The sequence below is a fragment of the Aquarana catesbeiana genome, linkage group LG03 (assembly GCF_042186555.1).
Source record: "Aquarana catesbeiana isolate 2022-GZ linkage group LG03, ASM4218655v1, whole genome shotgun sequence".
Taxonomy (NCBI): Eukaryota; Metazoa; Chordata; class Amphibia; order Anura; family Ranidae; genus Aquarana; species Aquarana catesbeiana.
This window is the reverse complement of record NC_133326.1, coordinates 192,525,736-192,553,432: the sequence shown is the minus strand read 5'-3', so window position 1 is coordinate 192,553,432 and position 27,697 is coordinate 192,525,736. Positions and strand designations below refer to the sequence as shown.

General features: G+C 41.5%; 1 protein-coding gene across 1 annotated transcript in view; it reads left to right on the top strand.

Moving 5' to 3' along the window:
* The first annotated feature begins 8,819 nt into the window (after positions 1 to 8,819).
* The window catches only part of LAMB1 (laminin subunit beta 1), an 80,258-nt gene continuing 61,380 nt past the window's right edge, over positions 8,820 to 27,697 (top strand). The window contains exons 1-7 of the mRNA XM_073619677.1: positions 8,820 to 8,954; positions 9,030 to 9,115; positions 15,045 to 15,220; positions 25,044 to 25,179; positions 25,998 to 26,071; positions 26,548 to 26,736; positions 26,825 to 26,888. Coding sequence (XP_073475778.1) covers positions 9,082 to 9,115; positions 15,045 to 15,220; positions 25,044 to 25,179; positions 25,998 to 26,071; positions 26,548 to 26,736; positions 26,825 to 26,888 — 673 coding nt within the window. The 5' untranslated portion in view covers positions 8,820 to 8,954; positions 9,030 to 9,081. The remainder of the gene's footprint in view (positions 8,955 to 9,029; positions 9,116 to 15,044; positions 15,221 to 25,043; positions 25,180 to 25,997; positions 26,072 to 26,547; positions 26,737 to 26,824; positions 26,889 to 27,697) is intronic.

Genomic DNA, 27,697 nt, shown 5'->3' with positions numbered 1-27,697 from the left:
TTTGTTATTTTTTTTTAGGGATGAACTATGCTGAATTTCAAAATGACCCTCCCTCCACACCGCAAGGGTAAAGCAGCCCATAGTCGGATCAGTTTTTGTTTAACCAGCAAGGGGGAGGTTTTCCCACCATCAGAATACACTGATCACTCATTGAGCAGGGAAAATCTGACAGGGTGGTTGTACAGAAATCGATCTGTAGGCTGATTTCTGTACAACCTCTCTTCCCACATATGGATCGAAATCCCGGCTTAAAGCGGTTGTATACCACTGTAAGGTTTTTTTTTCCCCAGCAAGGTAAAGTCATAATGTGCATCGCATATTAGCACATTACGTGAAATTTACCTTAAAACAAAGCTGTTCCAGCGATGCGATGTCAGCACAGCGGGGGCTCCCATCTTCACCCGTCTTGCTTCCGGGTTCGCGGGCTCTGGCTCTGTTTTTAGCGGGAGCCACAATGACGTCATTCCCACGTATGCACGCAGGAGCCGCCATTCACAACACAGGGTTCTGTAGGAATGGCACATGTGGCCGTTCTTTCAGAGTGCATGCGCCAGTGATTTTGCTGGCTACATATAGGGTTGCCACCTCATCCCTTTAAACTCGAACACATATGGATTACACAGGTTCTGAGGATAATTTAATGCAGATAAGGCACCAAGTGAGTTTAATTACTGCCTTAATCAGCCACTGAACCTGTATAATTAATATGTGTTCGGTTTTAAAGGGATGAGGTGGCAACCCTAGCTGCATGTAATGTAAATGTCTTCTAAACTGTGCAACTACCTATAGGTAAGCCTTATTATGGGTAAAAGTCAGTAAAGGAAGTTTACTTCCTCTTTAAAGCACTCATTTTTGTCTATAGTAACCATAGTAACCATAAAAAGCAGTTTTACTTATCTTATCTTTTGCTCCCCCAGGCTGATGTTTGGGCCCTTAGTGTCCGTACTTACAACGTAGGATTGCTGGTCCTACATTGTAAACGATCATGTAAGAATACCTGCGATTGATTGGGCACAAAAGAGAAGCGACTTCAGTGGACTGGTGGCACGAAGAGGAGGAAACCTCTTGAAGCGAGAGATAAGATATGTAAAACTTATTTTTACTGGTGCCCCAGACAAAAACAAGTATTTAATCCTTGCAAAGTGGTGGCGGTCCCCATCGTAATGGTAGTTTTAAAACTTCCTTCATTAAATATAGAGATTTGTAGATTAGCCATTGGGGACAGGTTAGACTAGCTACTACAATAGTGTTGCCCAAACTTATTAAAGTTTATGTCCATCCAAAACATTTCTGTTTACATTTGGATAGAGTGGGAAAGTGTTAAACCCCCTGCTGTGTTTTTACTATTATCTAGGGCTCTGTCATGCTGGCCATATATTAGACAAATTTTTCTGTGTGGATGGCCTGGTCATCACCCTCCCGCCCAATATCCTTAGACTGAAAATCAGCAGATCAGGTATTCTGACAGCGCTTGATGTCAGCAGTCAGAATACAATAGCTGCAATGAAAGATTTGTAGGCTGAACAAAGAAAATGTAAAAGCAGACTGGTGTCTAACCTTTCCCTACTTTATCTAGAACTAAAAAGAAAAACTATATATTAAAAAAAATGCTAATTAGATTAAATTTTACATGTATCCATTTCATAAGTAAAAAAAAAATTATAGATTTCCTGGTATTTTTTTTCAACATTTGATTTAATGTGATTCATTAGAACTTGTGCCTTAATATTCTATGTGTCTATGGAACAAAGTTAAATCTGGCCATGTATATAATTATTTGTTATATTTGAGAGAATGGTTTATGTTGCTGAGACTTTTTGTGTCATGCTAACTTATAATTTAAACCAGTGGTCTCCAAACTGCGGCCCGTGGGCCAGAGGGGGCCCTTTGCTTGCCTTCATGCGGCCCTTGGGGCATTTTCTCTCCCACTGATATCAGACGAAAAATAGTGCTTTTGAAGCATTTGTATGCTATTCGGATGGTTAGTACAGAGCTTTCGAGAGCCGATCACGACACTTTATCCGATATTATCTGATCGGACAAACACAAAAATTTTTCTTGTATGATACCAGATCGTTTAATCAGTACAGTTGTCATTCGAAAATACAATACAAATACACTACAACACATGACATCACTTTTGATTTTTTATTCTGTCGTATGAGAATTTTCGTAACTTTAGTAACCTCTCCATTTTTGATATGCGACTAGCATGCAAAAAAACAAAACAAACGATCTGTCGATTTTCGGATTGTGTGTACAGCCCGTTAGGAACAGTAAACATGGATATTAGGTCTTTGCCCAATCATAGATGTTGGATACTATTTGCCTTTTCTTTTTTGTAGCCTGGTCCCCGTATACCCACTGTGGTCACACAGAACCTCCCCCTCCGTTCTTTGCGGATTGGTTTGTTGGCTTTCCTTGGTGCTCCCTTAGTGAGTGTGGTGGGAAGGGAGGGCAGGTTTGAACCATGATATTTGATGCTGTATTACTTTATGTTATTTCCTTTTTTCTATTGTTTGTTATATGTACAATAATTGATTGAGTTACTTGGAAATTGGTGGTCCATAAAAGTCCCCTGTGGAAGCCAAAGTTGGCGAAACATGTCGGGATATGACATCCAATATTAACCACCTTATGTATATGGATACTAATGACCGGTAAACAATATTTTGTACAGTACTCTGCTCATATATTTTATTGAACCGTCTATGTGTTTTGCTGTTTTATGTAATAAAATGTAATATTTAAAAATATCCTTGTTATGTTCTCCTTGGCACCGCTATAATCCTGTCAGAAACCATGAATTAGACTGAGACAGAAGTACAGTTAAGTCACACTTGTTTAATAATAATAAAAAAAGGTAAACAGAGTAAACATAGTCAAAACATAGCCAAAGTTCAGGAACCGGAACGGATAGTCAGACAAGCCAAAATGTCAGGGAGCCAGAGATGAGCGTAGTAGAACAGCAAGCAGGATCTGGAGCCAGAAGGAATGTCAGCCAAGCAAGTCTTTAACAGGAACACAGGAGAGAGTCTCTAGAGATGTGACCAAGGCGAAGGCAGAGATCATCTGGACTGGATGGCTTAATTAGGCAGGACTGACGAGCAGGATATCATCAACAGGTGAGTCACTGTGGTGAGATAGGAGCTGGCAATTATCCGGCAGCTGAGCGGCTAGCTTTGAGAAGGAAGGGCTGAGCCCAGCCCTGACAGTTCCCCCTCCTCCTCAATGACCCCTCCCCCTCAGAGGACCACCAAGCTTGAGGGGAAAACGTCTATGGAAATCATGAAGGAGGACAGGGGCATGTACTTCCGAGGATGAGACCCAAGAGCGTTCCTCCGGACCGTACCCTTTCCAATACACCAGGTACTGTATGCGCCCACAGAACCTATGGGATTCAACAATGTACTGCACTTCATATTCCTCATGGTTCTCAACCTGTACAGGGTGAGGACGAGGCACGGAGGTTGTAAAGCGGTTGCAATAGCACGTAGACTAGGCCACCAGAATTGCTGGGAAATGGCCCAATAAACCGAGGTGCAAACTTCAGAGAGGGAACACAAAGTTGGAGGTTGCGGGATGACAGCCAGACCCTGTCCCCAACCTGGTAGGAAAGTGCAGGCAGGCGTCTGTGGTCAGCATGGAGTCTGTACCTATCATTAGCATGTCACAAAACCTACTGGACTTGTGCCCAAGTGAAACGAAGACCACGGAGATGCTCTTCTAATGCAGGAAAACTCTGCGGAACAAATGAGTCAGGCAACATGGAAGGTTGGAAACCATAGTTCGCCATAAATGGGGTCAATCGGGAAGCATAATTCAAGGCACTATTTTGAGCAAACTCCACCCAGGGTAAGAGGTCTGACCAGTTGTTATGATGGTCAGAAATATAGCAATGTAGGAATTGCTCCAAGGACTGATTGGCTCATTCTGCGGCCCCATTAGACTGTGGGTGATACGCAGAGGAGAAAGCAAGCTGAATTCCCAACTGTGCACAAAAGGCTCGCCAGAACCAGGACACAAACTGACTACCCCTGTCCAAGACAATCACCTTAGGGAGCCCATGTAAGCGAAAGATCTCCCGCTCAAAAAACAAAGACAGTTCCTTAGAAGTGGGCAACTTCTTAAGTGGAACACAATGGGACATTTTCGAGAACCGGTCAACCACCATAAGGATAACTGGCCCTGGGATTTGGGTAACTCCACAATGAAATCCATAGACAGGTGGGTCCAGGGCCTCTCTCCATTGGGTATGGTTGGTAGGAGGCCCACTGGAAGGTGTCGTGGAGTCTTACTCTGAGCACACACGGAACAGGCAGCTACGAAGGCGAGTGCCTGGACGGAGACTGGAGCAGCAGCAGGGAGGACCTGCAACACAGGTTGTACCGGAGCAACCACAGTGGGAGATTCCAGGTGAGCCGTGCGACTCAGGAGCATTTGTATTGCCGTGGTAAACTGATCCATGCGGTGATCCTGCTCATCCAATCTGGAAACAATATTACCAACAAGTGGATTGACTGTATCTTTCGAATTCATGGCCTTCGCCTACTGTCAGAAACCATGAATCAGACTGAGGCAGAAGTACAGTTAAATCACACGTGTTTAATAATAATAAAAAAAGGTAAACAGAGTAAACGTAGTCAAAACATAGTCAGAGTTCAGGAACAGGAACGGATAGTCAGACAAGCCAAAATGTCAGGGAGCCAGAGATGAGCGTAGTAGAACAGCAAGCAGGATCTGGAGCCAGAAGGAATGTCAGCCAAGCAAGTCTTTAACAGGAACACAGGAGAGCGTCTCTAGGGATGTGACCAAGGCGAAGGCAGAGTTCATCTGGGCATGACAACTTAAGTAGACGAGCAGGGTATCATAAACAGGTGAGTCACTGTGGAGCTGAGCGGCCAGCTTTGAGAAGGAAGTGCTGAGCCCAGCCCTGAAAAATCCCAATCACCCTATTGCTAATATTGCCTTGGTTTAGGAAGTTTGGAGACTCCTGCTCTAAACTAATAAATGTCCAAAGGTGTGACAGGTCCCCTATGCAATCATATGTGGCTTACAGTTATTCAAGGCACAAAGAAATCTGTGCTGGCTGTCCTTTACATAAGGGACTTCTGCGGAAGAGCTTGGCATGAGTGTGGCTGAGCATGGGACTGATGACAGTCAGCATGTTGGTTACCCTGGGCTGAGAGAAGAGATCAGCACCAGTAGGAAACAGGTAGGGAGTGATGACATATAATGGGACTTTCTATAAATTTAGGACTCTAAACCTGCAGGCAGCAACTGAGATCTTGTGAGACAAAATGCGCATCCGTGGTCTGCATTAATGGTTACCAGCTTTGATGTGGAGCAACAGGCAAGGGGCTACCCAAATGGAAGACATTCCCAGGTGTGCAAAGTGTGGAGACAACTTGTGAGTATAGTGGACCAAGTAGGACTAATATAAAATGCCTCTTTCAGAAACATGCTTCTTTTCGAAGGTCTACAAAGGTCAGCAGCAGGAGATTCCTGAAAGTAGAATACCATTATCTGGTGCTTTATTAGACACTGAGCTGACAAAGTCACTGTACAAAGCTCCCATTGTTTCCTATCTGCTTTGGTTGAAATTATTTCAAGCTACTAAAGTTCAGTAAAAGTTATCTAACACTTGCTGTGTCTGACTTGTGTCCAGTGTCACCTGTGCTGCAGCAAAAGACCCCCCAGTACCCCAACACGTCACAAGCATTGATCTACAGATGCCTTCATGAGCCCATCCTTACCCAGCATTAGTCTCAGCACGTACACAACATGGCTGGAGTGGTGTGACACAGCCTGTGATTGGCAAGGCTTAAACTCCGTCTACACCATGTTATTGCAAAAAAAGACAATAAACATAAATCTAGATTTATAATAACCTTTAAAACATGTTGTTGCTATTAATTATTTATTTTGATGCTCTTTTCTGAAATTGTATGTCATGTGACTGGCACAGTACCAATCAGCACTGTGCAGACCAAGATTCATAGTCCAGACAGCCTTTGCTGCTATAGAGAATACATCAGCAGAGTACTAGAAACTTCTCCCTTGGAATTTGAATGGGAAAGATCTGGAAAATAACATGTGACTGCTGAACAGTGATGATTAAATAGGTTTTCAGATGCTTTTTTTTATAATACATTAAATACAGTGGCATGACCTTTATAAATAAATAGAAAGGAAGTGGGCAGCACAGTGGCTAAGTGGTTAGCACTTCTGCCTTGTAGAGATGGGCTCGGGCGTGTTCTTAATCCCACATGCTCGATTCCGCCAGGAAGTCGGCACGGCGCTGCGCTAATCACAGGCAGTGAGACATTTCCCAGTTCGCAAGCTGCACAGATCGCGAAATGTCTCACTGCCTGTGATTAACACTGTGCAGTGTCGGCTTCCTGGTGCGATCAGGCATGTGGGATTTCGAACACGCCTGAGCCCATCGCTACTGCCTAGCAGCACTAGGGTCATTACCTGTATGGTGTTTGCATGTTCTCCCTATTCTTGTGTGGGGTTCCTCCCACACTCCAAAGAAATGCTGATAGGTTAATTGGCTCCTGCCTTAGAATGTGAGTTAGGGGCCTTAAGCCCCTTACACACGAGCCAAATGTCAGGAGAAAATGGGCGGTTAAAAAAAAAAGTCTGACATTTGACCTGTGTGTATGTCAGTCTGTCGGACGTGTGTAGCGGTGACCTTGTGGGGTCACTACGTGTTCTAGTATCCACACATTTCACCCTGCTGCTCAGACATCCATTTTGGCACACTTTCCCAGACAATGAACAGTCTCTTGCTTGTTTTTGTTGTTCTTATTAGGGGATTAAACTTGGATGGGGAAGAGGGACATGGTATGCCCAGATAATGAATCTTTAGCAATGGAAATGAATGTAGTTTGAATCCAATCTGACAGTCTCTTCCTCTGCACATCCCCTCCAGCACACTACTTGAGATCACTTGCTTCACTTCACTGTCCAAATCTAAATTCCTGTCACCATTAGCACATGGCTAGGCCTCACTCTAATGCCCTGTACACACGATCGGACATTGATCGGACATTCCAACGACAAAATCCGTCGGATTTTTTCCGACGGATTTTGGGCCAAACTTGTCTTGCATACACACGGTTGCACAAAGTTGTCGGAAAATCCGATCGTTCTGAACGCAGTGGCGTAAAACAGGTATGTCGAGACTATAAACAGGGCAGTAGCCAATAGCTTTCGTCTCTTAATTTATTCTGAGCATGCGTGGCACTTTGACATATTTGACACATACAGTGTGGCTTGGCCCCACCCCCTGCTCCCCACTCACACAACACAGCTCCCGGGCACAAACCGAGATTTGGCCTAGGTAAGTATTTAGGTGATGGGGGGGGGGCTGTACTTTTTGGGAACAATGTACAGGTGCAGCCTCTGACTGACCAGCTATGCCTAAATTTCACCCTCCAAGCATTTTCCATACAGACCACACGTCCATTGCCTTGGCACTGATTACATGAGTGACACTAGAGGGATAAATATTTACAAGCATTGCAGAAGAAAAATACCTGCTTTTGTTCATTCTTTAGGTTTATTATTATTTCTAGGGTTAGGGCAGATGTGATTTTCACAAAATAATATAATCTTGAGAGTATTAAGATTCATTCCTATCAGCAGGAGTGCATTATACTCTCTATAACTTTCGTCCACTGGCATGCATTGCATAGGGGCAGTGCAGTGCGTTGTTATAATTCATTGCAATGTTTACTTTTTTCTTCTTCTTTTTTTTTTTTTTACTTTATTAGAATGTCTCAAAATGACATTTCATGTAACGCTGTTCACAGTGTGAGCTGAAACAACACTACAATAGGTAAATTGCCTTGTCTGTGTGTTGGAACTACATTTAGCAATCCTACTGAATGCAGCCCCACAGAGCTGGTGTGAATGAGCCCTGAGGTCTGGTTCACACCTTTGCAGGTTGCAGTTTGCTTATTCCAGGTACATTTTGCACACACTTTTGATCCATTGAAGTCTATGGAACCAAAAACCAGAAAAAAAGTCCCTGACCCTTTCCATAAAATGCACAGATGTGAACTACATCCATAGGAAACCATGTTAAATGTACTGTAGTGTGTTTCTTCAAAATGAAAACGCACTAAAAAATGCATAGGTGTGAACTAGGGCTAAGTCTGGTTTAATTATTATTATAACCAGTTGTTTTTAAGTTTAAATATTTAATGCCCGGAACAGAATTTTAAAGCTGGCCATACACCTGTAGAATCTTGTTCAAATATTTATATGTAAATTCTGAAAAATCGTTTGCTCTTGCCATTATTGAGTCAACTCAATTTGTACAAAAGTCCTTCAAATTTTGTCCAGACCTGCCACTCGAATGGAATCCCGGGCATATTAAACAGGTTTCATTTGTGTCTAGACAATGCACAGTTAAAATTCTTTTCAATTGAGAAAAAATTTCCATCCTCTCTCTTCAACTTTTTTCATCGCTACGGTCAAAAACGATTGCCAATTTGAGCTCACTAACATTTGGAAGATTGAATAGATGTTTGAAAGTGTTCAAACAAATGTCCACTAGTCTATGGCCAGCTTATTGTTTTGTCTCTATCACTATATTTTGATTTAAAGTTTCAACCACTTTTTAGGAGTACATGTAGACTGTATCCTATTGTAAAAGTAAAGCTTTTTTCCTATACAACACATGACATTTCAGTGGGGTGTGGGTAAGGTCATCTAGTCCATGAATTTCATTGATGTTCAGGTCCTCCTATGAGCGGAGCAGAGCAGAGCCCACACTCTAGGGGTGGGACTCCAGTAAAGCACAGGGAGGTGTGGGACTGCTATCATGTAATGTGCACTGAGCATGTGCATGAAGCTCAACTTCCAGCTTTTTTTTTTTTGGTCTGGGAAAAAAGAAATTCCACAGTCATCTAAGAGGCACAGGAGGAAGCACAGCTCACAAGGCAAATATGCTCTTTATTACATAGTGACTTTGTGACTTCACAAATTGTTTTCTAATCTTCCCTTTATTTTTACAGAAGATAGCTAATCAAGCAAATTTACCCTGTGTGTCCCCAGCCAAGGAGGACCATGGTGTTAATCCAGGTGCCGGGACTTTTCCTAGGTAATGACAGTAGAATATGTGTGTATTGAATGAAGATGATCTTGACTCACTTAGAAGAGTATGTAGAACTGTACTGTGATGCTTACAGCATTCGGTTACTACAGTTAGCCTCTTAAGTTTAAGACATTTAGGTTGACCTTTTAGGATTTCATTTACCTAGGTTGATCTACTAAAACTGGAAAGTGCAAAATCTGGCGCAGCTCTGCATGGTAGCCAATCGGCTTCTAACTTCGGCTTGTTCAATGAAGCGTTGACGAAAAAAGCTTTATTGCAAAAGAGCTGCACCAGATTTCGTCCTCTCCAGTTTTAATAAAACAACCCCTGTATGTTGTATTGCGAGCAATGTGTATTTTAAATGCATTCTTTGATTGCACTACCTAGATGGTATGCAAACAACTTGTATACTACATTGGTTTGAATGTTTTTACTGTATGATGTAAAATGTTCTCATAATGAAGCAAATTAATCTTGTCTTTCATGTGTGACGGAGAGGTTTCAGGTGGTCTTTATTAAAGGAAAACTAGCAGGGTGTGTCAGGCAGGGGTCTGTTTCCAATTAAGTTGTGTAAGATGCATCCCCCAGTGTCCTGGGTTAATGGCTAACTGAATCTCTTATTATGCATGAAGCAATCTCCGCTATGTGAGAAAAGTTAATTTTCACCATGAGAAACAGTCATACATTAGTTCATAGCTCAAATTCAGACAAGTACAAGCATTGTTTTCTTTGGAATTTTTTTTGTGGAACTACTAAGTTCAGCATGCCCTTTTAGGTTTTCAGTTTCAAAGCCAGTGAACTGTGGCTGCTGTTTTGTAGAACATGATCTGTCATCTCATGGTATAGGCACATACAATAAATCTGTGTTGGGACTTTTTTTTTTTTCTGAACTTTTCCACTTTATCAGGGATACTCCCCATGGAATTTGCTGACTTTCTAAGCTAATTTTCGCATGAAACAATACTGCATCTAGTTTAATGACTTGCATTTGAAGAAAAGGGTAGCTGAGGGTTGTGGTTGGGTTGTCCTTTTTGATCCTTTCAGTTTTTTCTCTATCTTGACAAACTTTGTGTAAACGTTGCTTTTCTTTGTTCTTGCTGTACATAATTAGCGTACTGTAGTTTTTAACAATATATGCCACAAACGGTTTTAAAAAAAAATAGTTCAAACATGATTCATTTCCTTTTATGGGTACTTGGAGTTTAACAAAAGAGCTTTATATCCTGTAGAACTAAAATGGTTAATTACCCCCAACAGTGGGGGGTAGGAAAGAAAAGCAATATCAGTGCTGCAAGTCCTAACTGCTTTGTAGATAAGATTTGAAGGGAACATTGTGTTTTGCAGCTGCCTGGCTTTAGCCTCCCATCAAAAGGCATCACCACTACCTCTAATAAGAACCATCATGTATGTGGTAAAGGCACGTTTGGAACAGGAACATATACACTAGTTAGGTGCAGTCATGGTCTGCACATCGAAGTACATCTAGCACTAGCGTGACTTTTGGACAACATTTTGTACAGTTCCCATTGCACTTCTGATAACATAATGGGCATGTAGTGTCAGGTCCTTCTCATTCTGGGCAGAAGAAACGAATGGCGATCCCTCTGTCTGTGTTATGAGCATGTCCAGAGACCAATTTACACATGTACAGTTTATGAAGTTGATCACTCTCTATTATGTTTGTTTAGGTGATAGGCTGATCCTCTTGTACATTTCTATGCTCAACTATTCTTTTAAACCAGTTGGAGGGACACATGCAGCCTATTTCTATTCTAATCAAGTAATATGTGCTTGTCTGACCTCACCCTTCTACAAATCGTTCTCATGGAAAGCAAGATACAATTATTGTATAGGGGCCCATTGACATTGTTCGGTAGTTTAAGGCTCCGTTCACATCTGGAGTTTTGGGAACCTGGGCAGAATTACCACTCGTATTTTTAATGGCACCTAATCGTGATGGATGAGAAGCTTCACACGATGCGGTTTGCAGTGAGATTTATTGCGGCAAATCTACACCGCGTTTAGGTAACATGAAAAACAAATGGCACTCAAACACATGTGGTGCATTTTGCCACTGTTGCGACGAGATTTAGGATCGAGGGTGGAATCGCAGTGATTCTGACAAAGATCCCAAAACGCCAGATGAGAACGGGGCCTTACGCACACACATTTCATTTGTAGATTAGATTATTATTATACTGGATTTATATAATATCAACAGTTTGCACGGGGCTTTACAAAATAAGGGCACGAGCACAGTTATAATATGATTCAATATAGGAAGGCCCTGCTCATGAGAGCATACAATCTAAGGAGAGGTGATTAAAAAGGTAATAACTGTGGGGGATGAGGTGACAGAAAAAGTAAAAGTATCGCTGGAGGTGGAATAGGTTTCCTTGAAGCAAAGATGAATTTTCAAGGATCGCCTAAAGGTAGGTAGAGTAAGTGTTGGCTGGTCAGATCAGGGTAGAGATTTCCAGAGGAAAGGAGAAGCTCTGGAGGTAATGTGGGGGCTTTTTTTCAGTTTTAGAGTGGAGAGGGATTAGAACATCTGTCAGGTTTTTATTGCTGTCTGTGTCCCCGTTATAGAGATTCATCCTCTTCTTTTTCCTGTTTATTGGTTCTACCAAGAGTGAAATAAAATCCCACATTTTGGGTCCAATGATAATGCTAGTTCTGATGGCAACCAGGAATTCCCTGACTGTGGTGGGATTTCCACTTACTCTCCTTCCTGTTGTGCTTATGGGGCACAGATGGGGAAATATATTGCCAAGGGACACATATAGCAAAAAACTGACAGGGGTTATAGCCTTCCCTTACTCTGTCCAAACTGAAAAAAAAATGGCTTTAGATCTACTTTATGGTATTACACAGGAATGTGCACATCAAGCTTTTAGTATTATAGGAATGTGTGCAGATGTGCTACAAATAAGGCAAAAAAGTATACATGAATCCTTTATAAGGGGTGATTTTCAAAATTATATAATTTTTCAGATTACTGTACATCATTCCTCTCTATATTGTGTGATGATATATAAGGAGGAATGATTTTTGCCAGAAACGTTCATTACTCATCTTGGACCACAGTTTATGCTGGCGTAATACCAGCACACAGCAAATGATCCTATTGGCGGTCCTGAATTGTCCTCTTTTGTCTAATTTGTGTATGTGGGATGGGTTTATGTTACACTTTTTAACATCTTTATTTTACCCTTTTACCGTTTCCTTTGTGTACATTTATATGCTATTTCCTTGCTACAGGGAGTTTAGTGTGTTCTTTGTCTGTGTGACTAGCAGCAATTAAAGGTGCTTAATTGTAAACCCACCCAGGAATTTTACAACGCCTGTAGCTGTCACTGTAATATTTTCTAACGCCCTTCAATACAGCACCCATTCTTGCTCCTGTCGACATGTATAATTGGATTGGCTGTGAATCTTCCCCTTGCTGTGTTGAAAATGCACATACAATATATGTTTTTAAATGCAGCACAGTAGCTTAGTGGCTAGCATTCCTGCCTTGCAGCACTGTGGTTCTTGGCTCTTATCCCAACCAGGACACTACCTGCATGAAGTTTGCATGCATTTCCTGCTTCAGACATGTTTCCTGTCTAAAGTGTCCCTAGTATGTATTTGTATGCGTAATTAAGCCTGGTACACAGGGGCCGAATGTTGGCCAACATCAGCCGGTTCAATAGAAACCCAGCTGACATTTGGCCCCTGTGTACGGCAGCCGGTGTGACAGATGCCGGCTCCAAGCCAATGGATGAGAGCGCTAACCTAAGTGTTCTGGCGGGGGGGCCGTCCCCCTGTCAGAACACAATAGCTCAACTGGGGAGATTGCTGTACTAACATCGGATTGATAGTATAACAGCTTCGAACTGAGCTGTCAGATTGTTTTCGTTCACCCCGCTGGGCTGAACGAAAAAAAAAGCTAGTAGTGTGTACGAGGCACCATAGATCGTAAGCTCCTTGAGTGCAAGGAATGGCAATGAAGAGACCCTAGGGTGGCCACATGCTCTTCAATTTAATTATTTTTTTTATTCCATCAAAATTATCTTATCCACAGCCATAGCTTGCCTTTCAATAAATATAGACTACATTTCAACTGAATTCAATTAAACTGAGTCGTTTAGCCAGGGTGGAGTATGTTTGCAGCGTTTAGATACTTTGTTCATGAACACAACAGTATTTCAGTCAGATTCAGAGATTCTGGTGGAAACAGAAATGCAATTGGTAATTTTACGATCAGGGCTTTTTTTCAGCGGGAATGAGGGGGAACGCAGTTCCGGCACCCCCTGCACTGAATGTATGTAATGGCGAAGGGTGCTGGGGTGTGCTGGAGGCTGGGAGATCTGTTGTTGATGGGAAGGGTCTATTGTTGTTGACTACTGGAGGATCCATTGATGCTGGCTGATGGGGGATCTATCGTTGCTGGGGGCCAATTGTTGCTGTGATGGATCTACTGATGAGAGAGGGGTTTATTGTTGCTGGCTGCTGGAGGGTCTATTGATGCTGGTTTCTGGGAGATCTGTTGTTGCTGACAGGGGTCTATTGTTGCTGGGGTGGATCTGTTACTAGGGTGGATCTTTTGTTACTGGGGGGGTCTGTTGTTGAAAGAAGGGTGTATATCTTAATGCTTATTAATAAAATCTATACAAATTACTTAGCACCACAAAATGATACTTGGTTCTGTATTCTCTAAAAAGGTCCATACCGAAAGGTGGGTAAAGGATGGAACCAAGGGTGGATAGGGGGCGAAGAAAAGGGGTGACTTGAAAAGGGGAGTTCCTGAACCTATTCTCTGAGGGAAAAAAATCCCTGTTTACGATTATATTTAATTATTGATCAAAATACACTTCCTGTGTGTAGCACATGAAGCACAATATCAATTTGAATGGTCTGTTATACATCAATTTTTTTATTGAAACAGGTCAATCGGAAAGAAATTGATCATTTATCAAAGTGTGCTTGGCCACCATTAGATTGTTCACTCCGAGGGGGGTGGGGGGTCCAGTGTACAGAATACTTTACTTCTTTATTGATTCTATAGTCTTCAGGTTTTCTACCTTAATTCATCTTTACATTAGGGTAAAAAACCTTCTCTTCTGCAGGATGCCCCCCCCCCCCCCCCTTATTCTTACCAGAGCTCAATCCGATCCAGCAAAGTACACAAGAGCAGCAGCTCTTGTCGCTGTCTCCCTCCTTATTGGGCAGATTCATGGCTCCCGCTGCTATCAATCAAATGCTGTGACAAGGGAGTGGGGGGTGGGGCCGAGTTGCTTGGTCTGTGTCATTAGACACAGTCAGGGCAGCTTGGTAGGGAGCCTGCGTGGGTGTCTCCATGGAAAGTGGCTTTCCATGGGGGGCACTCGCTGAAGAGGAGGAGCCTGGAGTACCTGAGGGGGAGTCCCCAGTAAAAAAGAATCGGGGCTGCTCTGTGCAATAGCATTACCATTGCTGTTATTTTAAACATTAAAGTGAACGTTTAATATTACTTTAAGGGCAGACAAATTATGTGAATGTACAGTGCTGTGTAAGTACCTGTAATACATTATTATTATTTTTTTTTTAAATAAATGCATCAGAGCAAAGAACAATTAGGATGAACAACGTGCGGCAGTCACAGCAACCAATCGGATTATTAGCTCAGCTAGGCAATTTTAAGTTTTGAAGTTAAGGATGAGATACCGCTGTCGGTCAGAGATTAATTCAATGCATGACAAGATAATACATTTTATTTGATCTGGTTTACTGTTCTTTAGCATTTTTTTGTATGTTGTAAAGCACTGCACAAGCTGTTGGCACTATAGAAATCCTGTATAATAATAATAATAATAATAATGTAAGTCGGATGTCTTTTTGGTACCAACTTGTTGAATTAAGTTAAATCTCTGATGTGCATTAATTAAATTTCTAACCTTTTTTTTTTACTTAGTCGTACTGTTTGGCATTGTCCATTCTCAAGAACCAGAGTTCAGCCATGGATGTGCTGAAGGCAGCTGCTACCCAGCCACTGGTGACCTGCTGAATGGACGAGCTCAGCAACTCACTGCATCTTCTACATGTGGTCTCCAGAAGCCAAGTTCGTTCTGTATTGTTAGCCATCTCCAGGTAAAACCCTCTTTCTCTGCTCCCTATAACTTTTGCTCCCTTCCCACACTAATTGTAAGGATTTTTTCCCATGACATATGAGAAAGGGAACATGGACACACTCAAATCCTAAGGGGGATCTGCAAATCTTCCCAGGCAGGAATGAAGCTCTCCCCCTCAACATTCCCCATTTAAACAAAAAACATCTGGCAGAGGAGGCTGGGTGTAATGTGAATATTCACACACATATGCATTGTTTGAACAGTTGCATCTGCATAGTGTATCCTGTCCCTGTTTACACGGCTTTCAGCCCTCTGTTTTCTGGATTAACTCTGTGTTTTCCACAAAGCCACTAGATAGCATCTGCCGTCCCCTCCATTCCTGTGATCAACCTTTACATTTTACATAAAAGTAGCATGTTCCCTCTATCTAAAACTATGAAGGGAATTTATCAAAACTGAAGCAGCTCACATGGTAATCAATCAGCTTCTATCTTTCATTTTCAAAGCTTAACTGAACAAGGTGAAGATTGAAGCTGATTGGTTGCCATGCACAGCTGTTCCAGATTCTGTCAGCTCCAATTTTGATAAATTCCCCTCTATATGTTTTTGTTTTTGTTTTGGGTGGGGGGTAACATAAGCAAATTATTTGGAGTCTGAAGATGGAAAGGCGTTAATTTACTAAAAGCACAAAAGCTGTTCACTTTGCAATGGATGATGCACTTTATAAGGGAATTTACCCCTTAGGCTAGGATCGCATCTAGACATTTTCCATGCCATGTTTGTGTAGGTACAGCGGCCCATTCATCTGAATGGGCTGTTGTACCTACAGGAAATGCAGGAAAAAAGGTCCCTTTTTAAAAAATCACAGCTGCACTGAAACCACATGGTACATGGGGGTGCCAATAAAGTGGGAGTAAACTCCCTTGTATGTTTTTTACCAATAGGTAAGCCTATAGGTATACCAGTAGGTACAGTAAATATCTCCTAAACGGACGCTGTTTGGGAGATACTTACTTTAGATGCAGCCGGTGAAGGAGCGGTATACCCATGCTGTGTCGTAAACAGTGACTTCTGTGCATTCCTTCACGACTCGGCCATTCATATCACCGAAGACCATGTGAAGATGGAAACTCCTTCAGCAGTGGCAGCGCACAGCTTTGTTTTCAAGCAAGTCTGTCATAATGTGCTAGTATGCGATGAATACTAACACATTATGATTTAACCGCTTCCAGCTTCCATACTGGGCAAATTCCGTTATTCCTCTCCTATATGTAAAAATCACCTTCCTTTTTTTTTTTTTTGCTAGAAAATTACTCAGATACCCCAAACATAAAATATATATATATATATATATATATATATATAATCTGAGACCCTAGGGAATAAAATGGCCGTCATTGTAATTTTTTATGCCACACGGTATTTGTGCAGAAATTTTTCAAACGCGTTTTTTTTTTTTTTTTTTGGAAAAACACTTAAATTTAAAAAAAACAAACAGTAAAGTTATCCCAATTTGTTTGTATAATGTGAACTGTGATCTAACCCCGAGTAAATAGATACCTAACATGTTGCGCTTTAAAATTGCGCACACTCGTGGAGTGGTGCCAAACTTCAGTACTTAAAAATTTCCATAGGCGACGCTTTAAAGTTTTTTTTTTTACAGGTTACCAGTTTAGAGTTACAGAGGAGATCTTGTGCTAGAATTATTGCTCGCTCTCTAATGTTCACGGTGATACCTCACGTGTGGTTTGAACGTCGTTTACACGTGTGGACGCGGCCTATGTTTGCTTCTGCGTGTGAGCACGTGGGGACGGGGGCACTAAATTTTTTTTTTTTTTTATATTTACACTTTCTTTTAAATTTTGTATTTTTTTATCACTTTTATTCCTATTGCAAGGAAATGTAAACATCCATTGTAATAGGAATGGGGCCTGACAGGTCCTCTTTATAGAGAGATGTGGGGTCAGGAAAGACTGAGATAAAAAAAAAATAATGTCACGCCCGGCCTCCGAGATAGAGATGACCGGGGGCCATCTGGTCCTCGTTGAGATCTATGGTAAACTTCCGCTGCTGGCGGATTCTTTTTCCAGCTCGCCGATCACATTGAGCGACCCGGTAGAAGCACTGGAGGGTGCTGAACTGTCGCTATTGTTTTTACGGTGTAGGGAATTGCCGGCTGGAAAAAGATGATATCTGAATGATGAAAGCCCAGGAAGTCACATGGAGTATGGAAGTGGTTAAACTGCCCGGCGCCTAATTTTTATTTTATTTTTTATGCGGTTTACTACCACTTTAAGAGCTATTGGCACCCCACATGTATGTTAAAGAGCAGTGTGTTTTGCTTGCAGGTGGCTGTGGGTGCAGGAACATTACAGGATTTACACGCATTCCTGCACCCACAAGGCTGCATGGACGCAGTCTCTGTGCCTCAATGTGACATCTGTGCACAGCCCCAAACGCACCCAGAGTCAGTTCAGCAACATGCACCCGCACAGTTGTTACATTGGGACATAGCAACTGTGTTTGTGCAGCCAGGTGTCCCAAAATACATCTATAGACTGCCAGGACAGGGATGCATGCAAACCCTTGTGCATCCCTGTGCTGGCAGAATATGGACCTGCTTGGTCCACGGAACTAATCTCCCTGTGTGAATGGGCCCTTGCACAAGTATGGGCAAATGCTGTTGACGTAAAGTGTACCTACAGCAGGGACAAAGTCCAAAGTCCAAATCTGACAGGGTTTCTAGCCTTCCCTTACTTTACTAATAGAAAACATTGCTGTTGGAAGAGTTCTCTTCACCTCCTGTCTGGTAAAACCTTGTTGGCAGGACAGTTAGAATAAACTATGTTCTGATATCTAAGCAGGGGATGTAACCCTTCCTCATTCCTATGCATAACTAAAAAACGCTTTGGCTTGACATTTTAAGCAGGCCTCAAACTGTGATTGAGGAACAATCCCAAATACAACACTACATGCATGGAGTTTACATGTTCTCCATGTGCTTCTGTAGCTTTCCTCCTACACACCAAAGATATGCTCAGGTACAGTAGGTGACCGCGATATTGTGACAATCTCGCAGCTGCTATCGGCGAGATTTGACACCTGCGAGTCCCATCGCGGGAGCCAGCGCCGAGCTGGCTCGCTCATCGGGAAAGGAAAACTTTTGTTTTCCTTTCCCGAGGAGTGACAGGCAGTGCTGACAGCTGTCTGGTATGATTCATGAGGGGGAACGCCGCGCCAAATTTTAAATTTAAAAAACGGCATGGGCTCCCCCCAGGGGCATACCAGGCCCATAGGTCTGGTATGGATTTTAAGGGGAACGCCCTACGCCGAAAAATCGGCGTGGGGATCCCCCCCAAAATCCATACCAGACCCTTATCCCCCCAGCCCAAAGCACCTTGTCCCCATGTTGATGAGGACAAGGGCCTCTTCCTGACAACACTGGCTGTTGTTTGTCAGGGTCTGCGGGCGGAGGGCTTATCGGAATCCGGGAGCCCCCTTTTAATAAGGGGGCCCCCAGATCCCGGCCCCCCCACCCTATGTGAATGAGTATGGGGTACATCGTACCCCTACCCATTCACCTAGGGGGAAAAAGTGTCAATAAATAAAACACACTACACAGGTTTTTAAAGTAATTTTATTAAGCAGCTCCGGGGGTCTTCTTCTGACTTCTCCGCTCTCTCCGGCCTCTTCTCATTGCCTAAAGCTTTAAACCAGTTGGAGGGATTTAAGCTTGTCAAACAATGAGCAAATTTTGGCTGGTTCCAGAAGACGTTATGATTAAGCATGAGATGTCAGTGTGAAACGCGTCAACATATTGTCCTGTCTTGCTTTTCTGGTTATGACGACAACAAAAGGATTCATTTTGCAATGGCTCAGTGGTTGTGTGCAGCCAGTTTCTCTTTATCTTGGTTCCAGAAGAACCAGCCAAAATAGGAGCATGGCCCTGCTGGCCCCGCTTCAATTGACAAAAGTTGATTCATAATTTTTGGCGAAGGAGCCTGCTAGAAATTTTCAAACAAGCAGCAGTTGTTCAGGTATTCTGCCAGTGGCTGGCTGAATACAATAGCCCAGCAGGGGAGGCGTCTGTCCATGTTGTTTAGCATGAATAAGCTGGCCATACGCTGTTCTCATTCAGCTAATCAGAAAAAAAAAAAAATAGAGATCTATCGATCTATCTCCTTCATCCACACAAACGACGTGAATGGAGGAATCCTCCCTGATAGGACGATGTCGCTGTCAGAATACATTTATCAGCGGTTGCAGAGAGAAGTTTTCTAGCATGCCACTTTTGACAGACGTCAAGCAGGGAAGGCCACACACTGATTTGTAATACAAATGGTCCCTACTGAACTGGCTGAATTTCAATCAGCTTTAGACTTTTTCCCTTTCAGTCCACAGACTGAACAAAAGGAATCGAAAGGTGTATGGCCAGCGTAATACTATTGATATGTTATCTGGTATGTTCGACCTTAGCCCCCTCAACAGGGAAATAAAAAACTGCCTGCGGAGGCCATCTATTACTATAAATTTCACTATCTTCCTCATATAAATATACGTGACCATCTTCCCAAGATTCAGTCCATAGTCCTTTGTTTTGTAGCATTTCCATAGCTCTTTGTTTCTGTTTGAACTAAATGTAGTTTCCTAATTAGTTTCTAATTATAACCACTTCCTTTTTTCTTGAGCTGTGTTACAGCTAATGACTTGAAGGAAATGTTTGTCATTCCACCTCTTGATGTAGCAACTTTAAATGGTTTGTTTTACAACCCAGAGATCTCAGCAATAAAAATTCTTTTTTTTTTTTCAAGAGTTTTCTGTCTTTAAGCCATTAAAGCACGTAGGGTGACTATTGTGGGGTACACACTATATAAGCTTTTTTCTATTTAGCCCAGTGGGCTGAATGAAAAAAAAAGTACAGATTGCCATACCAACACATCCAATGTTTTTATTATCTATTGTTGTTTAAGACTCAGATAAATTGTGCCTTAGGGCCGGTTCACACTGCTGCGATGCAGGAACCCTGCAAATCCACTGCGGGTTCCCACATCGCATGTTTCCCGGCGGCAGTTCACACTGCCCTATGCGAACTACTGGGAGTGTCAGAAGTTAATGACACCCCTAAATCAGTTCGCATATCGCAGTGTGATCTGCAAACTCAGACAGGAATCGGATCGCATGGGTGTGAACACCCATGCAATCCGATTCTGCTGCAGACAAAAAAAGGGTGCTGTGCGAGTTTGATGCAAATTCAGCCATACGTTATTTATGGCTAAAATCGCATCGCACAGAGATCGCATGTGATTTTCACTGCAGTGATCTGATCTCTGACATCGCACCAGTGTGAACCAGCCCAAAAAACCCAAACAGCTAGGCGGTGTGCGTTTTTTTTTTTTTTTTTTTTTGTTTTGTTTTTTCTGATCAGTAGTGAATTCCAGACAGGGAGAGCTCTGTCAATTAACATTGGACTGCTTTCTTTTTCTAAGTGGAAAACCCCTTAAATCTCTTCATGTCGTGTCCCAGCAGTGCAAACTATTATTTTTTTTATGCACAATGCACCCTACATTGTATTCTCTAATAGTAAGAAAATACTTAAATGGTGTGCTGCTTGCGTTAAACCCATATCTGTTATGTGCCGTCTTTCACTGGAAAGTTAGCTTAGAAATGTGCTATTGTGATAAACCAGGTCATGGTGTTGTGAGCAGGGAAGGGGCAGTGCAGCACGGTGGAGGGGTCATTAGATTATCTACATAGGAGGGAGAGTATTATTATTAGTATTATGCTCTTCAGTGGCTCTCATCCTACCTATCCCAACGCACATTCAGTGTCACTTACAATTCTACTTCCTCCACTCCTCTTCCCTTCTCTGTTGGGGTCCCCCAAGGTTCTGTTCTTGGACCTCTTTTATTTTCAATCTACACCTCTTCCCTGGGTCAGCTGATAACCTCTCATGGCTTTCAATATCATTTCTACGCTGACGACACACAAATCTATCTCTCCACCCCTCAACTCACTCCATCAGTCTCCTCACGCATCACTAACTTACTAACCGACATATCTGTATGGATGTCACACCACTTCCTCAAACTCAACTTGTCCAAAACCAAGCTTATAATGGCAAAACCATCCACCTGTCCCCACATGTCAGGGTGCTAGGTGTTATCCTGGACTCTGAACTCTTCTTTCGGCCCCACATCCAATCACTTTCCAAAGCTTGCCGCCTCAACCTCCGCACCATCTCTAAACTACGTCCCTTTCTAACCAATGAAACCACAAAGCTCCTGATTCACTCCCTGGTTATCTCTCTCCTCGACTACTGCAACTCCCTCCTCATTGGCTTACCTTTAAATAGACTATCCCCCCTTCAGTCCATCATGAATGCTGCTGCCAGACTCATCCACCTTACAAACCGCTCAGTGTCTGCTACCCCTCTCTGCCAATCCCTCCATTGGCTGCCACTCACCCAACAAATTAAATTCAAAATACTAACAATAAGTTACAAAGCCATCCACAACTCTGCCCCCAGCTACATCACTAACCTAGTCTCAAAATACCAACCTAATCGCCCTCTCCGTTCCTTCCAGGACCTCCTGCTCTCTAGCTCCCTCATCACCTCCTCCCATATCCGCCTCCAGGACTCTCCCGAGCCTCGCCCATCCTCTGGAATTCGCTACCCCAATCTGTCAGACTGTCTCCAAATTTATCCACCTTTAGGCGATCCCTGAAAACTTTCCTCTTCAGAGAAGCCTATCCTGCCTCCATCTAACAACTGCACTATTTTCTCCATTAGCTCATCCCCCACAGCTATTACCCTTTTGTATAACTTGACCCTCCCTCCTAGATTGTAAGCTCTAACGAGCAGGGCCCTCTGATTCCTCCTGTATTGAATTGTATTGTACTTGTATTGTCTGCCCTAATGTTGTAAAGCGCTGCGTAAACTGTTGGCGCTATATAAATCCTGTATAATAATAATAATAATTATTATTATTATAGAGTATTATGGCCCAGTAACCCATAGTCACGTGGTACAACATGCTTCATTGTGCTGCCAAAAAGTGAAATAAAAAGCTCTGTCAAGGCTTTCTGTAGCTTAGCCTGATATTTACCTTACTGTGACACTTTATATAGTGGGTTGTAATTTACCAAGGCAAGGAAGACCTGAAAGCGGACCTTCAATCATTTTTTCATCTTTCCATCTATTAAATCTTCTGCCCTTGTTTTAACTTTGGATAGTCTTTTTTTTTTTTTCTGCCAGTGAATACCTTATCCAGCCCACTTCCTGTTTCTTTGTCTGGTCATTAGCCTAGGTGTCTCTGTCTCTCTCTGTCTGTCTGTCTGTCTGTTTCTCTCTCTGTCTGTCTGTCTGTCTCTGTCTCCCTCTCTCCTTCTTCTGTGTAAATCCAGGAAGTGAACAGGCAGCAGCCTAACCACTTTAGCCCCGTTTTTTTTATTTTTTGCGCTATAAACAAACGAAGACCTACAATTTTGAAGAAAAAAAAACAATGGGGGTTATTTACGAAAGGCAAATCCACTTTGCACTACAAATGCAGTTGCTGTAAATCTGAGGGGAAGCTCTGCTGATTTTATCATCCGATCATGTGCAAGCTATAATGCTGTTTTTTGTTTTCCTTGCATGTCCCCCTCAGATCTACAGTGACTGCACTTCCAAGTGCACTTGTAGAGCAAAGTGGATTTGCCTTTCGTAAATAACCCCCAATATCTTTTACATTTTGCTAAAATAAATATCCCAATTTTTAAAAAAAAACAAACACATTTTTTTCCTCAGTTTAGGCCGATATGTGTTCTTCTACATATTTTTGGTAAAAAAAAAATCGCAAAAAGCGTATATTGATTGGTTTGAGCAAAAGTTATAGCGCGTACAAAATAGGGGATATATTTATGGCATTTTTATTATGATTATTATTTTTACTAGTAACGGCGGTGATCAGCGATTTTTATCGGGACTGCGATATTGTGGAGGACACATCGGACATTTTTGACTCATTTTTGGGACCAGGGACAATTATACAGCAATCGGTGCTATAAAAATGCACTGATTACTGTATAAATGTCACTGGCAGTCAAGGGGTTAACACTGGGGGCGATCAAGGGGTTAACTGTGTTCCCTCACTGTGTCTAATTGTGGGGAGAATGGGACTGACTAGGAGAGATGACAGATCGGTGTTCATAATCAGTATGAACACACGATCAGTCTCTTTTCCCCTGAGAGATCCGGGATCTGTGTGTTCACACACACAGATCCCGGTTCTCGCTCTGTCACGACCGACCGTGGGTGCCTGGCAGTCATCATGCCCACCGGCACTTGCATCGGCTCCAGGGCGTGCCCCCTAGTGGCCAAAAGGTACAGAGACGTAAGGTAACGTTGTTTTGCCCGGGGTAGCCAACCTGCCACCCTAAAACTGCGGAGTGGTTAGGCTGCCCACAGTTAAAATGGTTGCAGCCAGACTCAGTGAAGGGAGATTTCTGCAGCATATTTGGCAAGTACAGAATCGCAGTATATATAACATAATATGCAAAGAGTTTGGAGGGAAGCTTCAGTATGACAAAGATGTTTTTATTACAAGTTATGTGAGCAGACTGCAGTTTATGTTGAAGTTCTAAACTACAGTATGTAATGGTGGAATCAACTAGAGTTCAGAATCGATGATTGATAAAATCTGATGACTTACTAAGCATCACTGCTGTTTGTCCCTCTTCATATGCTCATATCTCTTAAACCAAATGCCTGTCCAAGATCACTTTGTATACCCCTCTTTATGTACAAATGGTTAAAACTGAAATAATGTTTTTTTTTTAAATGGATAACCAATGGCTTCATGTGATGTGTAGACAAGTCACAAACAATAGGATCTACTAAAGGCAAATAGGCTGTTTACTTTGCAAGATAATTTTCCCCAGAGCTTAGTGAATGAAGTGAAAGAATACCCAATCACGTGCAAGTAAAAAAAAACCTTGTTGCATGCACATGATTGGAGGATTGAAGTCAGCAGAGTTTCACCTCGTTCACTAAGCTCTGGTGCAACTTCTCCTGCAGCGTAAACGGCCTATTTGACTTTATTATATCAACCTCAATATTTACGATGCAATATTACTGCTAGTATTATTTATGTATATAAAACAATTAGGAAATAACAATATTGAGCTAAATTGCGATTTCAAGGTCTTGACCTATTATAGAAATACAATGTGAAATATGCTGTTGAATCTTGTTAAGGTTAGTCTTATGTGCTGAAATAAAAGGGCAGCTGCCCGCCAAGTATCAGCAATAAGGGAGGACCACTCACTAGAAGTATGAATGTTTCCTGCACTGTAATACCATATTGATCACCAAGGTTTTCCTGCTAACATCTGCTTTCATCAGTACATACACACATAACAGACTAAGACAAAACATGCATTCACGTACCTGGCCATTTCCCAGAGGACAAGGCTGTTTTGACGATATTGCATCCATCCTCAGTTTGGTGTATCTCACTTATTATTTCTATATATTTTGTTACTTGTTTTGTCATAATTTTATTTTTTGAGGGTGAAAGTACACAAAGGGGTTGATTTACTAAAACTGGAGAATGCAAAATCTGGTGCATCTCTGCATAGAAACCAATCAGCTTCCAGGATTTTTTTTTGTCAAAGCTTAATTGAACAAGCAGACGTTGGAAGCTGATTGGCTGCCATGCATAGTTTGCACTTTCTAGTTTTAGTAAATCAACCCCACATTTTCAGCATATGGTAAGTGGAGTTGTTCCACAATATTGGCCAATGATCTGTCTTTTTATATTTAGCTTCTAGTAACATGGAAATGTGTGTCTATCTTTTCCCAGGATGAAAAGAAATGTTTCATGTGTGATTCGCGAGCACTGTATAATGCTGTGGATAATACAGAAAGTCATCTTATTGAAAACGTAGTCACAACTTTTGATCCTAATCGCTTTAATTTGTGGTGGCAGTCAGAAAATGGTAAGACTTATTATAAAGTAGAGGGTTTTATTTTATTTTTTTTAAAATCCCATAATCATGATTTCTGTGTTGGGTCTGACCACACTTTTGTATTTTTAATTTTTTCTACCTTCATTCAGTAAGGGTAATGTTAAATTACTTGGTCCAGTATTGAGTTGTAAAATGGAAGCAACCTCTACATTGACATGTACCCTGTCACAGATTTCCCCATGAATAAAATTTTGAAATTGACATAGATGGATGGAAAATTGTCTTGTTCACCAGGGACCAGCTAAACTTCGATCCATGTGTGGCCACTGCAGTTGAACAGAAGTCAACCTGATGTTCAACCTCTGTTCACCTGCCCTGTTGAATAAAAGTCACTCAGTGGCTGCAGTGCTAATCTGTTTACTCTGACAGCAGAGGGGTCTCTCCAGTATCAGAACACAATAGCACAGTGGGAAGGATTCCCCCATCCACCCTAAATGTGTGGATGGGGGTATTGGTTGAGTTTTTTTTTTTTTTTTTTTTTTGAGCCCACTGGCTGAACAAAAACTGAACCATGTATGGCCAGTTTTAGGTAGCAAGCTCCTTGAGGACAGGGACTGATGTGAATGTACAATATATGTAAAGTGTTGTGTAAACTGTTGTGCTATATAGACACGTGTAATAAATAAGAGATGGAGCATATATCCCCACTATAACGATAATTTTTTGCATCTTATTTATGATTGATAGAAGAAAACTAAGTAACTTTATTGTTTCCTCTATTGAGCCATCTCTTAGCAGGCGGTCTCAGAAGGCATTAAACACACTGTTTTTTTCTCTTTCTTATGAAGGTGTGGAAAATGTCACAATCCAGCTGGATCTTGAAGCAGAATTCCATTTCACTCATCTCATCATGACCTTTAAGGTTAGGAATCCATGACTTCCCCTAGCAAACACAATTGCTACCAGTGTGTAATTTGCTTATAGAAGGGTCCATTGTTAGAGACACTGTACATTGTACAATGAGATTATTCAAGCTACATATGTAGACATGGGTTCAAAACCAATAGCTGTGTAATTTTTTTTTCACATACCCAGGAAAGGATGCAGGATATTTAATTGTATATATGATTTGGCTTCAGACAAGCATTTATGTAAGCTTTCTTTGTTTATGGACACAGAAGTTATGCATACAAAATGTCTTTGTCTGGCTTCCAAACAGATGTCTGGAATTAACATATGGCTAGTATAGTTTAGCAATACCCTTGTGTTTTTGGCAGACAACCATGTTGGACTTTGTTTTGCCAGGAGCATTATTATGTGGTCAAACTATGCACATTTAAACACTTAAGTTTTACAAGCAGATGTTTATGTTAATAGAAAACATCTTGATTTTTGTAGACCTTCCGGCCAGCTGCAATGGTGATTGAAAGATCATCAGACTTTGGTAAAACATGGAACATCTACAGATATTTTGCATATGATTGTGAGTCGTCATTTCCTGGAGTTTCTGTTGGGCCAATGAAAAAAGTTGATGATGTCATCTGTGACTCTCGATACTCTGACATTGAACCTTCCACAGAGGGAGAGGTAATTTTATTTTTTTTATTTTTAGTATGTTATCAACATTTAACTTACATTTTAAACTTTTATTTTTCTCACCTTACTTGTATCACAGGTTATATATCGTGTCTTGGATCCAGCTTTTCGTATTGATGATCCTTATAGTCCTAGGATTAAAAGTAAGCCATCCAACGTATTGTTTTGTCTTTTACCTGTAAAACTAGATTATCCATTTCCTTGATCTTAAGGTTGTGAACTTTTTGGCTGGTTCTCAACTGTTCACTGTAAAAGGATAACAAACCTAAAGGAAATACATTTTAAATTTAACTGAAAGTCCAGCAATTGCTTTCAGGAGAAAAGCTGTTACTAATGCATTTTTTCAGAGGACTTTAAGTGGACAATGTTTAAATAAATTGTGGTTGGATAACATATGACAATGGTATAATAGTGTGTATTAATTTAAAGCTGCTTGGGTTCTGTTATCCTTGTATTAGAATAAAACAAAAAGCAATATGGTTTCATTATTTACCTTTTCTTGTAACCTAACTCTAATTTTATTTAAAATCACTTATATAAAATGTCCTACCACAAATAATATTATTAAAGACTGAAAATTGTCTTTGTCGAGTTCAGTGTTATTCTTCTGTGCTTCACATATCATATCAGTAATTCTGTGGGACAGTGTTGTAGGGAGCTTCATAGAGTCTCAAATGTCTGTTAAATATGTTTTATAAAAAATACTAGCTGTGCTCTTTCTAAATGTATTTTTTGCTCTGTAAGTAAGGGGTTGTACCAGGTTAGCCATAGAAGTAGGAACATAGAAATGTAAGTAATACCTTTTAACCAAATACATTTTAGGATGCAAGCTTTCAAAAAAGTTTTTTTTTTTTAAAAGGCTTATACTAAACATATTCATTAAGGCCGGCCATACATGGTTTGAATGTCAGCCGGTTCAGTAGGAACCAGCCCGAGATTTGAACTGTTACTG